The 13,365-nt window shown below is 34.1% G+C and overlaps 3 protein-coding genes and 2 long non-coding RNA genes across 8 annotated transcripts; 3 read left to right on the top strand and 2 right to left on the bottom strand.

Annotated features, from left to right (window-relative positions):
- Positions 1-726: 726 nt before the first annotated feature.
- AT4G39190 (nucleolar-like protein) lies at positions 727-2,132 on the top strand. The gene has a single exon (NM_120079.3). It carries the CDS (start codon positions 1,078-1,080, stop codon positions 1,909-1,911), a length of 834 nt encoding a protein of 277 aa, NP_195630.1. The 5' UTR covers positions 727-1,077; the 3' UTR covers positions 1,912-2,132.
- Positions 2,133-4,433: 2,301 nt separating this feature from the next.
- On the bottom strand, positions 4,434-4,960 carry AT4G09825. The gene has a single exon (NR_142307.1). It is a non-coding gene; the product is annotated as an other RNA (long non-coding RNA).
- Positions 4,961-5,137: 177 nt separating this feature from the next.
- SEC14 (Sec14p-like phosphatidylinositol transfer family protein) lies at positions 5,138-10,217 on the top strand (the record flags this gene model as incomplete). 3 transcript variants are annotated; one of them, NM_120078.2, is made up of 14 exons in its annotated part: positions 5,138-5,550; positions 7,259-7,315; positions 7,390-7,639; positions 7,709-7,808; positions 7,889-8,155; positions 8,237-8,314; positions 8,404-8,505; positions 8,598-8,647; positions 8,736-8,835; positions 8,932-9,021; positions 9,096-9,240; positions 9,313-9,659; positions 9,738-9,812; positions 9,923-10,169. In NM_120078.2, the coding sequence occupies exons 2-14, from the start codon at positions 7,270-7,272 to the stop codon at positions 9,935-9,937; spliced, it is 1,665 nt and encodes a 554-aa protein (NP_195629.2). In that variant the 5' UTR covers positions 5,138-5,550; positions 7,259-7,269. The 3 variants fall into 3 exon arrangements, with proteins under 3 accessions (NP_195629.2, NP_001190963.1, NP_001329546.1); NM_001204034.2 differs by lacking the exon at positions 5,138-5,550 and adding an exon at positions 6,928-6,979 and having other exon boundaries at positions 9,099-9,240; positions 9,923-10,217; NM_001342526.1 differs by lacking the exon at positions 5,138-5,550 and adding an exon at positions 7,030-7,147 and having other exon boundaries at positions 9,099-9,240; positions 9,923-9,937.
- AT4G39170 (Sec14p-like phosphatidylinositol transfer family protein) lies at positions 10,148-13,338 on the bottom strand. Of its 2 annotated transcripts, none has more exons than NM_120077.4 (9): positions 13,023-13,315; positions 11,942-12,786; positions 11,784-11,833; positions 11,586-11,685; positions 11,298-11,513; positions 11,084-11,219; positions 10,648-11,000; positions 10,480-10,554; positions 10,148-10,357 (listed from the first exon to the last, which is right to left on the bottom strand). In NM_120077.4, the coding sequence occupies exons 1-9, from the start codon at positions 13,054-13,056 to the stop codon at positions 10,322-10,324; spliced, it is 1,845 nt and encodes a 614-aa protein (NP_568054.1). In that variant the 5' UTR covers positions 13,057-13,315; the 3' UTR covers positions 10,148-10,321. The 2 variants fall into 2 exon arrangements, with proteins under 2 accessions (NP_568054.1, NP_001190962.1); NM_001204033.1 differs by having other exon boundaries at positions 10,224-10,357; positions 11,592-11,685; positions 13,023-13,338.
- On the top strand, positions 12,128-12,696 carry AT4G09815. The gene has a single exon (NR_142306.1). It is a non-coding gene; the product is annotated as an other RNA (long non-coding RNA).
- Positions 13,339-13,365: the final 27 nt, after the last annotated feature.

Raw genomic sequence — 13,365 nt, 5'->3', positions numbered from 1 at the left:
AAAATCTGATAATAGTTTTTTCGGTAAAGAAAGAACACATATATTTCAGCTATTTACATGAATATAGTCACGAATCTATCATAAGCAGCATGATTTTGGTTATAAAAAGGGAATTTTGGAATTAACAATTTCTTAAATCTTCTTCTAGAATTTTTCTCCTAAGTGATCAACTTAATCAATCATGCAGATTTTTTAAAATTAATTTCAGTAAACTTTTACTTTTTAACCACTAAAACTACTTTACTCATATAAATCTAATTTCACAGAGTAGTTATGTATTATTATTTATTTAAAAAACAGAGTAATTATGATATTTGATACTAGACACTTATTAGACAGGGCTCTTTAACTAACAAAATCTATAGGAGCTGTGCATACTTTCCATGAACAATAGTATCTTATATAAAGACATGTTTTTTAATTGTGTCAAATAACAAAGTTAACATGCTACAGCTTGTTTAGTTGGTACAAGTACAATACCACATTTTCCATAAAATAGCATTATTTACGGAAATTCACATAAATAATTTAATTGCAGTTTTGATTCAAAAATAAAAAATAATAATTACAGAAAATTTTCAAAGGAAATTATGTAGTTTTTGGGACCTCCCCTAAATATATTGCTTAAATTTAGATTTTTTTTTTAATGAAGTTGTCTGAAATTTACTGTGACGAGAAAATATCTACCACGTTTCACATTTAAAGAAGTGTAATAAAAAGTTTAGTCAAACCGCGCGTTACGTTGATGCTGCAGTACTGTTTTTTTTGTATAAACCATGCATTTTAGTGCTCAAAAAACGAAAGTAACCATATGAAGCGCACTCAACGACTCTGTATATATACTCTCACATAGCAAAGCTAAATCCGTTCAAGAAACCAAAGCAAAAGAAAGAAAGAAAAAAGAGAGAATAAAGGGAAAAACATATTATTCTCTCTTTAAATTCTCAGCTTCTTTTCATGAATCTAAACTAAGAACCCAATTGGTCTCGAGATCTGAAGAATCAGCAACTCAAAATCCTCTGTTTTCTTTTTTTTTTTGAGGTTTTTTTTCCTTCTTCTTCGGTTATCTCCACGCCAATGGATTCGTTTAGTACTCAGAAACCTAAATCAAGAAAGATGAAGAAGAGGCTTGCGAAAAAGTCTCGAGTTGAGATAATCTTGGATCTGTTTTTCCGGGCGATCGAGATAGTTGTGGTTTTGGTTACATTAGCTAAGCTCTCTTATGAGCTCGTTGTCACGTTTGAGGATTCTAGTGTCGCATCGGTTATTCTCGCAAACCGTAGTCTTGCGTTTGTCATAGGAAACGCGATAGTCATCGCTCTGATCGCTAAATCCGGTATTCTCTTGAATCAAGAACATGATCCCAAGTGCAAAAGCAACGATCTTTACGAGGATTTTGTTCTGGAGAGCTCAAGGAGAGGTGGATTTTCACAAGATGAGATGAGAAGCGGAGAAAAACAGAGTGAAGCAGAGAACGAGGCTAAACAGAGCATAACCGAGAACAAAGCAAAAGAGAACGAAGAGAAACAGAGCATCACCGAGAGCAGAGTAAAAAAAAGCGTAACAGAGAAGAAGACGAAACGGATCATTTCTGAGAAGAAAGTGAAACAGAGCAAACCTGAGAAGTTGACAAAACAGAGCACTTCTGTGAACAGAGAGAAACAGAGCGAAGTTGAGCATAAGGACATAACTATGACGATAGAGAAACAGAACTTGACAGAGAAGAGGCAAATTCAGAGTTACCAACGAAGCAAGTCGGAGAATCTGAAGGTTTTGGAGAAGAGTTCTTGTGGAAGATTGAAGAGATCAGAGACAGATGCATCTGCTGAGAGATTTGATTCCGATGATGAACTTCGATACAAGATCGAGTCTTTCATTGCAAGACAGAGAAGAAATCAAACTGATGAATAGGTTTGTATAATTTAGATGAAATACAAAGAATAAGCAAAAAAAAATGAAAAAGACAGTAGTTTATGCAAATAGCATTCACGTATATATTAAAGTGTTTGTTATACTAAAAGGCTTCTTTTAAAGCCTCTGGAAATCTGGCATAAATATTTGCTTAGATATTTTTTTTGTTTTATTTCTTTGTATAATTTTTGATAAATATATAATATAAGATGTTTTATAACACTTATTGGCTTATTGCGTTGTGAACTTCAAACAATCATTTTGGAAGTGCTCCATGATAATTTATGTTCACCAGATTATATAGTATCTTTAGTTTTTCGAAAACCTTACAAAAAAAATAAAAAAATTGGAAGTTATAGCAAAAGAAAAGGATCCATACATGATCTTATTATATAAAGTATGGTTTTAAAGTTACTAATTCATAGGATCATGTCACGTGTCAAATCAAACGATTAGATGTTTACATGTGTCATTCAAAATTTAATTTTTTATTCTTTTAAAAAAATAGAAAATCTGAAAAAATAAACAAATTTACATATACTAATTCATTTACTAACTCATAGGATCATGCCACGTGTCAAGTCAAACGATCAGATGTGTACATGTGTCATTCAAAATTTAACTTTTTATTCTCTTAAAAAAATAGAAAATCTTAAAAAGTAAACAAATTTACATATACTAATTTATATGTCTATATATTTATAAACAATTAACATTTATTCGAAAATTATCAAATTTGTTTTTACATGTGTTATTGGTCATTTAAATGTAGCACATATTATTTTCTTTAAATGTAGCACATATTAATTTACATATACTAATTTATATGTCTATATATTTATAAACAATTAACATTTATTCAACAAAAGGAAAATTATCAAATTTGTTTTTACATGTGTTATTGGTCATTTAAATGTAGCACATATTATTTTCTTAAAAATATAATTTAGTATGGATAATAATACTAATTAAAAAGACCATTGAAGTTTAAAATAGTAATATAATTTTCTAATCATTATTTTAGTTGGATAAAATTATATTTGTCAATGTAATACAATGTTTTTATTCGTTAAATCAAAACACAAAATATTAATGAACTTATAAGAATAAAATTTTGAATATTTATGTTTTATTCTAAGAATTTTAACTCATCGTATGATGGAGCGTCTTGCATCTTTTGATGTGATACTATACCTATGTTTTATTTTAAGAATTTTCACTCATGTAATCATAAGTGAAAATAGAACATTTTGAGAAAAAAATAGCTTAGCTTATAGGATTTAACTTTTCAATTATTTTTAATGAGAATATTTTCATTTATTAATTTTAACTCATTTAATATTAATTTGCATGATGTAAAATTAACTTACGAGATTACCGCATATATAAAAAATATATTTTCAACAATGTTTGGTTTTAAATATTTTTGTGGATTTCTGTGTTTTTAATTAATTATTAGCCCTAACCGTTTTGGTATTCGAGTCAGGTTCGGGTCGGCTATTTTGGGTTTGGGTTTAGAAGTTTAGGACCCGTTTGGGTAATTTAAGATTTCAGGTCAGGTTCGGTTCGGGTTCGGGTTCGAGTTTATTTATATATTAAAATATCAAATTTTGTGTGCAAATCTATTAAATTACTTGAAAATTTCAAAATATTTCCAAAACAACACGAGTAGTTTTGCTTGAATATATCTAAAAATAAACAAAAATAACTAAAATATCCAAAAAAATCCTAATATTTTCTATATATAAGTATAAATATAACTAATATATACTTATATTTGAGATATGTTTGGATACCTATTCGGGTTCGGGTTCGGGTTTTTTGGGTTTTGAAGTTTAGAACCGCTCGGGTCTTTGAAAATTTTGGGTTCGGGTTCGGGTCGGTTCTTAGGGTTGGGGTATTATGCCTAGGCCTATTAGTTATGTTTTGTTAATTTTTAATTATTTTTAATACTAACTAGGATATAGATTTGATATGTCATAAATATTATTTTGATATGAAAATATTATCACTCAATATGAAGTGTGTAGAATTTAAATCGAGTTTATTATGATGACAAAAATAGTTAAACTGTATTACAAAATTGAATGTGTAAGATATAAATTAATTTTTTCTTTTTCTTTTCTAGATACTAAATTACATATAGAATGATGATCGATTACTTTTTAAAATTCAAATATCATTGATAAGATTGAGTGTGTATAATTAAAATAGAATGGATAAGATTGAAAGTTTGTTTAAACCAATAATTATTAAATTAAATATCAAGAAAAATAAATTGATTATTATACAAAATTCTATTGATAAAATTTGATTTTTGTATCTTAGACCCGCCTAAATAGGCGGGCTTATCTAGTTATGTTATATGAGAGACATCTCTCTATTTACTAAAATTTGATTCGGTTTTATCGATTTGGTTATTTCGGTTGAATATGGTTTGAACTATTCCACGTCACCGTAGATTGTGCCAAATGACAACTATACCCTCAGAACAATGGATATTTTGTTCTGTTTCGTTACTTGCTCAAATCCAAACACACAAAACAGAGGAATTTAAGGAACCATTGTGACAATGCCTAAGATTCTACACAGTTCCCATCAATCTCACTTCTTCTTCCTCCATCATCCGGCATTGTTGCTTGGATATTGAGAAGCTAGTATTAGGTAGGTAGGTTCCTATATGAGTTGGAGTAAGCGACGGTGATACATTTGAGTGTTGTTCAGCTAAACAAGCTTTTGAATGGTGAGCTTGTCTGTTTCAAATATGAGATACACGAAAGTGAGAGTAAGCCGACTAGAGAAGCCATTGACATTGACCATGTCATTACAAACGGAAGCAGAGCAACTGGTTATGGGGGCTTGTGCTTGTGGCGAGTTCTACGTAATTTTTGCTTGGAAAGGTAGTGAGGAGATGTGTGTGTTGTGCTGTGAATTTGCTTGTAGCTTGAGTAAGATTGTGCTAGTGGCATATTTTTCATTCTGTTTCGAGCATTATGTTAATACATGACTAGGTTTGACTTTTGATGTTCTATCTCTTTCAACAATCACTCTAAATTCTAAACATCAAATAAACTACGTATTTATTCTTGTAACGGTAACTTAATTTGACTTTTTGTTACCTTGATCAATTTCCTTTTCTTCGCAAAACATAATAAAGGAGACAATTTCCTTTTTTTTCAATGGAGCGTTTGCTGATAAATACTCCAACTCTCGTTTCTTCTTCTTCGTTGAGAAATCAAAAACCAAAATACCATCTTTGATCTTCTTCTTCTTCTTCTTCTTCTTCTTCTTCTTTCTTTTTTTACCTGCAATTTCCCTGCGAGACTGATCACTGATGTGCTTTCCTTCTCTCGTGACAACAATCTTCAATCAATCGAGTTCACTTTTTAGTTCGTGACTCCCTAATTTCACACGATCAAAGATCTCGCCACCGAAACGCTTTCACCCAAGGATTCTTTCAACGGCGGCGAAGGATATGATTACACGACGGAGAAGGACGATGGCCAAGAGAGGGATAGTGAAATTGACGACCAGTTGGCAGATTCTTTGGCTTTAAAACTACAATTCGACTGCGGAGGAAGCAGACGAATTTGTGTTTCATCGATCGATCCATAATCATGATCACCAGCGAGAACCAAGGTTTGTGCTTTCCTAATTTTCTTTTTCTGTAATAAAGATTTTTTCTTATGTTTATTTTTTTATTTTTATTTTTTTGTGTTTTGATACTAAATCTACATAAAGAAAAATGTATATAAAAACTAACCGGATTTTGGATCCAGATTCGGTCGTTAGAGATTCCAAATATTCAACTTGTTTCCATATCATTTTTATATAGATTTGGTATCGAAATTTTTTATTCGGATTTTTAAAAGTTTTTTTGGATTTTTTCTTTTATTTTGTTTGATACTAAATTTACAAAAAATTATATGAAACTAACCGGATTTTGGATCCAGCTTCGGTCGTTAGTGATCCAAATATTTAACTTGTTTTCATATCATCCTTATATAGATTTGGTATCAAAGTTTTTTATTCGGATTTTTAAAAGTTTTTTGGTTTTTTTATTTTTTATTTTGTTTGATACTAAATTTACAAAAAGATATATGAAACTAACCGGATTTTGGATCCAGCTTCGGTTGTTAGCGATTCCAAACATTCAACTTGTTTTCAAATCATCTTTATGTAGATTTTAGTAACCAAGTTTTTTATTCAGAATTTTTAAAGTTTTTTTAATTTTTTTCTTTTATTTTGTTTGATACTAAATTTATATAAAGATAACACCATTTATATGTGTATACTAAATTTATATATAAATATATAAACATACTAAATTTATAAGATGTTTTATAACACTTACTGCGTTGTGATCTTCAAATAATCATTTTGGAAGAATATTGATCGGTTACTAATACAAATGCTCCATGATAATTTATGTTCACCAGATTATATAAAAGAAAAGTATCCATGATGATATGTTCACCATAATACAAATGCTCTTTAGTTTTTCGAAAACCTTACAACACAAAAAAACTAATTTTGGAAGTATATTGATGGTGATTGGTGAGTAATATAAAAAGAAAAGTATCCATGATGATATGTTTCTACAAACTATTTAGGAATATACTTATTATTATTTTCCATATATAGAAGGGAATATATATACTTTTTAGATTTTCTTTTTTTGTAAACCATTATGACACCAGTTTTTTGTTGTTCTCGAAATATATAATTGTAACAATAAATCTGTTTTATTTACTCAATTCGCATATTAATAAGACCAGATTTAGATAGAAATATAGAAGGAAAGAAAAAATCCTCAATTATTATTTACAAAAATGGTTTCTCCAATATAAGATTAGAGCTAAAAATATGTAGACAAAAAGAAAAACGCTAAATTGTATGAAAGAAATCAAGAAAAGGTAAAACCTTGTCAATGCTCTCTCTGGATTTGTTGTCTAAGATTTTAGGCGTTGTAAATTTGGAACCGTTCTTAATTTGGGGTGTGAGATAGAAAGTTATATAGATCTCTCTTTCTTCTTCTCCCCTTAGTGTTCATTTTTTTAATCCACAGGTAAAGAATAAAAGTCTCTTCTTCTATCTCACCTAAACCCTTTGAATCTCACGCTTATTGAATCTCGAGTCTTTAGGGTTTCAGTCTCTAGTCACAAAAAGTTTTGGTTTATGTTAATTCTCATAAGCTTTAAAGGATTGTTTCTCGTAATTTGTTTGGGGTTGGAATGTAACGTCTTCGATGAAATGTTTCTTTTGTGTTTTGTTTAATATTATTGTTTGATTGTCAGACAAGGAACAAGAACAGAGTTTTCATTTGTTGCTTTGTGTGATTAAATAGGACTTTAAATCATGGCGGATACAATGGTTGCTCATATGGACCGACATAATAAGATAGGTAAGCTGAGAAAATTGCCAATCTTTTTTTTTTGTATGAAAGCCAGACGTTATATAAAAGTAAGAATCTTGCAGATGTTGAGATCTCAGAAGATGACAAGAGATTAACAAAGCTTTGCTCTCTAAAGAAGAAGGCTATAAATGCGACGAACAAGTTTAAGCACTCAATGACCAAGAAAGGTCGAAGGCATAGCCGTGTGGCGTGTGTCTCAATCGTCGATGAAATCGATACAGAAGAGTTGCAAGCGGTTGATGCTTTCCGTCAAGCTCTTATTTTAGACGAACTACTTCCCTCTAAGCATGATGATCATCACATGATGCTTAGGTTAGGTCCTTCCTCTTGATCTTTTGATTTTCTTCTTCTCCATTGCTCTGATCAATCGAAATATATCAGGTTCTTGAGGGCAAGAAAGTTTGATCTCGAAAAGGCTAAGCAAATGTGGTCTGATATGCTTAACTGGAGGAAAGAATATGGCGCAGACACGATCATGGAGGTGACATCAAAGGCTCACTTTTTTGACTCTATGTTTTGTCTCTGTGTCTCTCTAATGTTTCTATCTCTTTCTTATTCAAGGACTTTGATTTCAAAGAAATCGAAGAAGTGGTTAAGTATTATCCACAAGGATATCATGGTGTTGACAAGGAAGGAAGACCTATCTATATTGAGAGGCTAGGCCAAGTTGATGCCACAAAGCTGATGAAAGTGACCACAATTGATAGGTACGTGAAGTACCATGTGAAAGAGTTCGAGAAGACTTTCAACGTCAAATTCCCTGCTTGTTCCATCGCTGCGAAACGACACATTGATCAGAGCACAACGATCTTGGATGTTCAAGGCGTGGTATGTGTTCAATTAAGCTATACAAATGTATTCCCCTCATAGATTCTCTGTAAGGACGATTCAATCTCTGTGTGTTTGCAGGGGCTTAGTAACTTCAACAAAGCTGCAAAAGATCTTCTTCAGAGTATTCAGAAAATCGACAACGATAACTACCCTGAGGTTTAGTTATGTTTTTGGACGTTCTTCTTTGAGTTTCTATAATGGTTCTGACGCAGCAACATGACCTCTGTGTTTGTGTTTCGTTGTAGACGCTGAACCGTATGTTCATCATCAATGCTGGTTGTGGGTTTAGGCTTTTATGGAACACAGTGAAATCTTTCCTTGACCCAAAGACTACAGCAAAGATTCACGTAAAGCTTCCCTTCTCATTTCAGACATCCCAACTTTTCTCTGTTTCATATTGGCCTCACTTAAAACCACTCTTTATGTTCATTAATGGCAGGTTCTTGGCAACAAATACCAAACCAAACTTCTAGAAATCATTGACGCCAAGTAAGAACTTGATAACTCTTGACCTTGAAACTGTAGCTTTATCTTCAAATATGTTATTCAAAACTCTCTCTTCGCATTGTTTGTTTAGTGAACTGCCTGAGTTCTTGGGTGGTAAGTGCACCTGCGCAGACAAAGGTGGATGTATGCGTTCAGACAAAGGTCCATGGAACGACCCTGAGATCTTCAAGGTAGTTCTATAGAACTAACTACCTTAAGAAATCCTTGATCAAAAACGTTATATTACAATGTAACTTGGGATTAATATGTAAACTATTTATACACAGTTGGTTCAGAACGGTGAAGGTAGATGCCTGCGAAGGAGCTTGTCAGGGATCGAGGAAAAGACAATCTTTGAGTATAACAACGAAACAAAGGTAAGAAGCAAAGATCTTGAATGTTTTTCTCTGAAATTTGGTTCAGTAAAATCTAATCTTTTGAGAACTTTTAGAAGAAATGCGAACCAGAAGAGACTCACAAGCAATCTGCTGCGGAGATGGAGAAGAAGTTCATCGACACGAATGTGGATGCTGCAGCGGCTGCTGATTGGCCTACAAAGCTTAACAAGGCTGAAAAAAACCCTACCGACCTTAAAGGTTAGTATTCTCGTCAACCAAACCGGGCTTGCTTGTGTATAAGTTTCTTACTCCGTGAAACTCTATATTCAGATGTGTACTCAGCTGTGAATCCGTTGGAGAGGAAAGGGTACTTATATGGCAGCGTCATGGCATTGCTAATGGGGATAGTGGGAGTGATGAGGCTAACCAAGAACATGCCAAGGAGGCTCACCGAGGCAAATGTTTATAGCCGTGAAGGCAGCGCCGTCTACCAGGACGGAGTGACTGTTATGTCGAAGCAGGAGTATATTGCGATGGTGAAGAAGATAACAGATCTTGAGGAGAAATGTAAGTCCATGGAAGCTCAGGCTGCGTTTTATATGGAGAGGGAGAAGACTCTAGACGCTGCACTTCGTCGTATTGACCAGCTCGAGCTTCAGTTGTCTGAAACCAACAAGGTAAAGCTTTTCTTCTCTCTCGCTAGTCTCTTGCTCTGTTTGCTCTGTTTTGTGATTGCTCTGTTTTCAAAAACTTAGGCACTAGACGAGACAATGACGAGGCAACATGAGATAATGGCTTTCATCGAGAAGAAAAAGAAGAAGAAGCGGAAGGTTAGAAATTCACATAAAACAAAACACCTAAGACTGATTACTGATTACTTTATTGCTTGTAGTTTGCTATATTCGAAATAATATCTCTACTTTTTTTCTTGCATTTTCAGTTCTTATTATTCTAGAAGACTGCATCAGAGGCTAAGAAGCCTGGAAAATAAATCAAAATTTCCAGTTTACTGTAATCTTTTAAAATATGGATACTGGAGAAGATAGAAAGATGAAGTCATGTTTTGTCTGTATCTAAGGACTCTCAATTTCTCCTGTGTTTTTTTTGGTATAATTGTTTTGTTAATATAAACTTAAAAGACTCATTCGTCATCATCATAATCATCATCATAAACTAATCATTATCATAAAAGAGAAAGAACTGATTAGCTTTTAACATAAAATGAGATGAGAGTTGTTCTGTTTCAATGGAAACCTACAAGGGAGAGAGAGAAAGCAGAGATGCCTCTTCTTCTTCTTCTTCTTCTAGAAACAAACATTTGATTCTTCTTCTTCATCTTCTAGAAACAGAACATTTGCTTCCTCTTATTCTTCTTCTGGAAACAAAAACAATATTGATGGTTTATTCCATCATTGCATTTGAAAGAATTTAAATGAATAAGATTCAAGAAGACAAATTTGGATTCTCGGGTTTAAAGGTTTAAAAGAAAAAACCGACCTGGTGCTGAGCTGCCTCTTGACGGTCAATGTAAGCGAGTAATTCTTCTTGTCTCATCAGAGCTTCATAAAGAGCCTGCTTCAAATAACAAACAGTTTTTAGAGAACGTGAAACGTCTCAGGTTCTAATTTTGGTGGGTTTCAATTGTTGAACATGGTATTCAGTTACCTTCTTAGTGGCTATGAGCTCAGCTTCAAGGGCGTCTACACGGCAGACAGCTGCATTAAGCAGTTCCTCTTTCTCATAAGGCATCTCAGATGGCTTTGACTGGAGCGCTCCAATTTTCTCCTCAAGTTCGGTTAATTTCTTCAGCACTGAATTGAGGAGATCAGCTTCCTCTGCAGCAGCGCTTCCTTCAATTTGCGGTTGGCTAGGAGGCGGTGGAAGCTGCTTGGTCACAACACGGTTTGATACTGTACGGAAGAATGTGAGAATCGCCATCACAAAAGCCATGAAAGTTACTAGGACACGAGCACTGAAGCTTTCATGATCCTTTGGGACATTTGGAGGCATATGAGCTCCTGCGAAAAGATACATAAGAGACCAAAGTTTCAATTTCTTTTCCCAGTGTTTGATGCCACAAGTGAAAGCATAAAAATATTACCTTTAGAAGGAGCCCGGTTGATGGCGGTGGGTTTAACCTTCCAGGTGGCGTCAACAGCTTTGTCAACCATTGGAACATACTCATCATAACCTGCAAAACTACCGGCAAAACTCGTTTCACCAGAACCAACCTTTGCCTGCAAAATAATCACTTGGACGATTCAAAACCACGAATCATGTATTCTATAAAAACAAAGTGTGAAAATATATCATACCTCTTCACGAACAGGGGTCAAGCGGAGATGGGAATAACTCTTTACTGCTTTTGGAGACACAACAATATCTTCAGCTTCAGAACCTGATTCTGCAGTTGATGTGTCACTTCCTTTTATCCATGGATAAGACGGCTTAGCATAAGCAATGACTTTCCCGTCGCTGTTCAGAACTTTCACCACCTGCTTCGCACGGTGAGCTCCCCCATGAAGTACCATCTGCAACAACAGTAAACCATTTGTTTCAATTCTAGAGTGTGTAAAGAGATCAGTAAAGGACAAATAAGTAACCTTTACAATCTCTGGATTCTTCCAAGGCCCTTTATCAGAAAGCATACAACCCCCCTGATCTGCGCAGGTACAAGCCCCTCCCAAGAATTCAGGCAACTCGCTGAAACAAATGAAAGAAACATCACTGATGTAAGCAAAACACAGAAGAATTGAGTAATTCTGGAGGGGAAAAAAGGATTAGAAATTCAAGCTACATACCTGGAATCAATAATCTCAAGCAATTTACTCTGATACTTGCAGCCGAGTACCTATATTAAAAAAGTTGAACAGTCAATGATGAATCTCAGGAGTAGTTTAATTAAGGGAAGCCATTAACTAGAGGTACAAATAAAAAGCAAAAACATGTATTAACATACATGAATCTTAGAAGTCGTTTTGGGGTCTAGAAAACTCTTGACAGTGCTCCAAAGCAGACGGAATCCGGGCCCTGCATTGATGATAAACATTTGGTGGAGGGTCTCAGGATAATTGTCTCCATCAATCTTCTGCAACCTTGTAATAAGCTCACGAGCAGACTTTGTGAAGTTCTTCAGTCCCACTCCTTGGACGTCCAAAATAGTTGTGCTTGAATCAATATACTTCTTGGCAGCAATAGTGCAGGCAGGAAACTTGAGCATAAAACTCCTCTCGAACTCCTTAACATGATATCTAATATATCGATCAAGCGTAGTAACTTGCATCAGTTTGTTAGGATCAACTTTCCCAAGCCTTTCAATATACACAGGCCTGCCTTCTTTATCTACACTGTGATAACCGTGCGGGTAATATTTCAGAACTTCATCAATCTCTTCAAACTGAAAATCCTGAATAATAGTGTCGGTACCAAATTCCTTCCTCCACTGGATCATATCAGCCCACATGTGCTTAGCTTTCTCAATGTCGAATTTCCTAGCCTTCAAGAACCTCAACATCATATGATAGTCATCGTGTTTATGGGGAAGCAACTCCTCCATTACCAATGCTTGTCTAAACTCATCAACCGCTTGAAGCTCCTCAACATCACGAACATCCTCAATGGAGACAGAACTGACCCGGACATCACTTTTTCTTCTCTTTTTCTTGAGAGAATGCTTGAACTTGGTAGATGCATTGATTGCTTTCTTCTTCAAAGAACCGATTCTTGTTCTCCTCTCATCTTCTGAGTTCTCAAAATCAGACTTTCTTTCCTTTTTCTCATCACTGCTCAATATTCCCTCAAAACCTATAAAAAAGAAAACATTTTTCATCAACCACTGAACTATTGGCAGCTGAAATCACGACCCAACTTCTCAAAATTGAGGCTTGTAAATAGCACAACCCTAAGCAGTACCCACTAGGAAAAAAAAACGAAATTGCATAGAACTTCGCTTCTCATTACTCGAATAAAACCCTAGCAAAATCGCATTGACAGAAACCGACGGATCCAGAGATTAAAATAAACAGATCTGATACACTTACATGGTATTGCGAATCGATCAACGGGACCTGACATCTTAAGATTCCGAATGAAGCAAAACTCTCGCTCAAATCAAAAATATTGGAGAAAGATAATGGATCATCCACAAAATCAATCGAACACGAATCGCTCACTTTTTTAATTTTGGTTTCTTGCGAATCTACTTTCTCACATTAACCAGAAACACTCCTGAAATTTCGCAAAAATTAAAAAGGAAACAAAATTTCAAAGGTAAAAGTGGAGCAAACTCTGGACTCTTTCTTTTTTCTTAGATTTATTTCCTCTGATATTTGTATCTAATTTTCCCAACAAAATTTTATTTACTCCTTATTTAATGACAGTCCT

The sequence above is a fragment of the Arabidopsis thaliana genome, chromosome 4, assembly GCF_000001735.4.
Source record: "Arabidopsis thaliana chromosome 4, partial sequence".
In the NCBI taxonomy this organism is placed as follows: domain Eukaryota; kingdom Viridiplantae; phylum Streptophyta; class Magnoliopsida; order Brassicales; family Brassicaceae; genus Arabidopsis; species Arabidopsis thaliana.
Note: the sequence above shows the minus strand (reverse complement) of the source record. Positions and strands in the feature narration are given on the sequence as shown.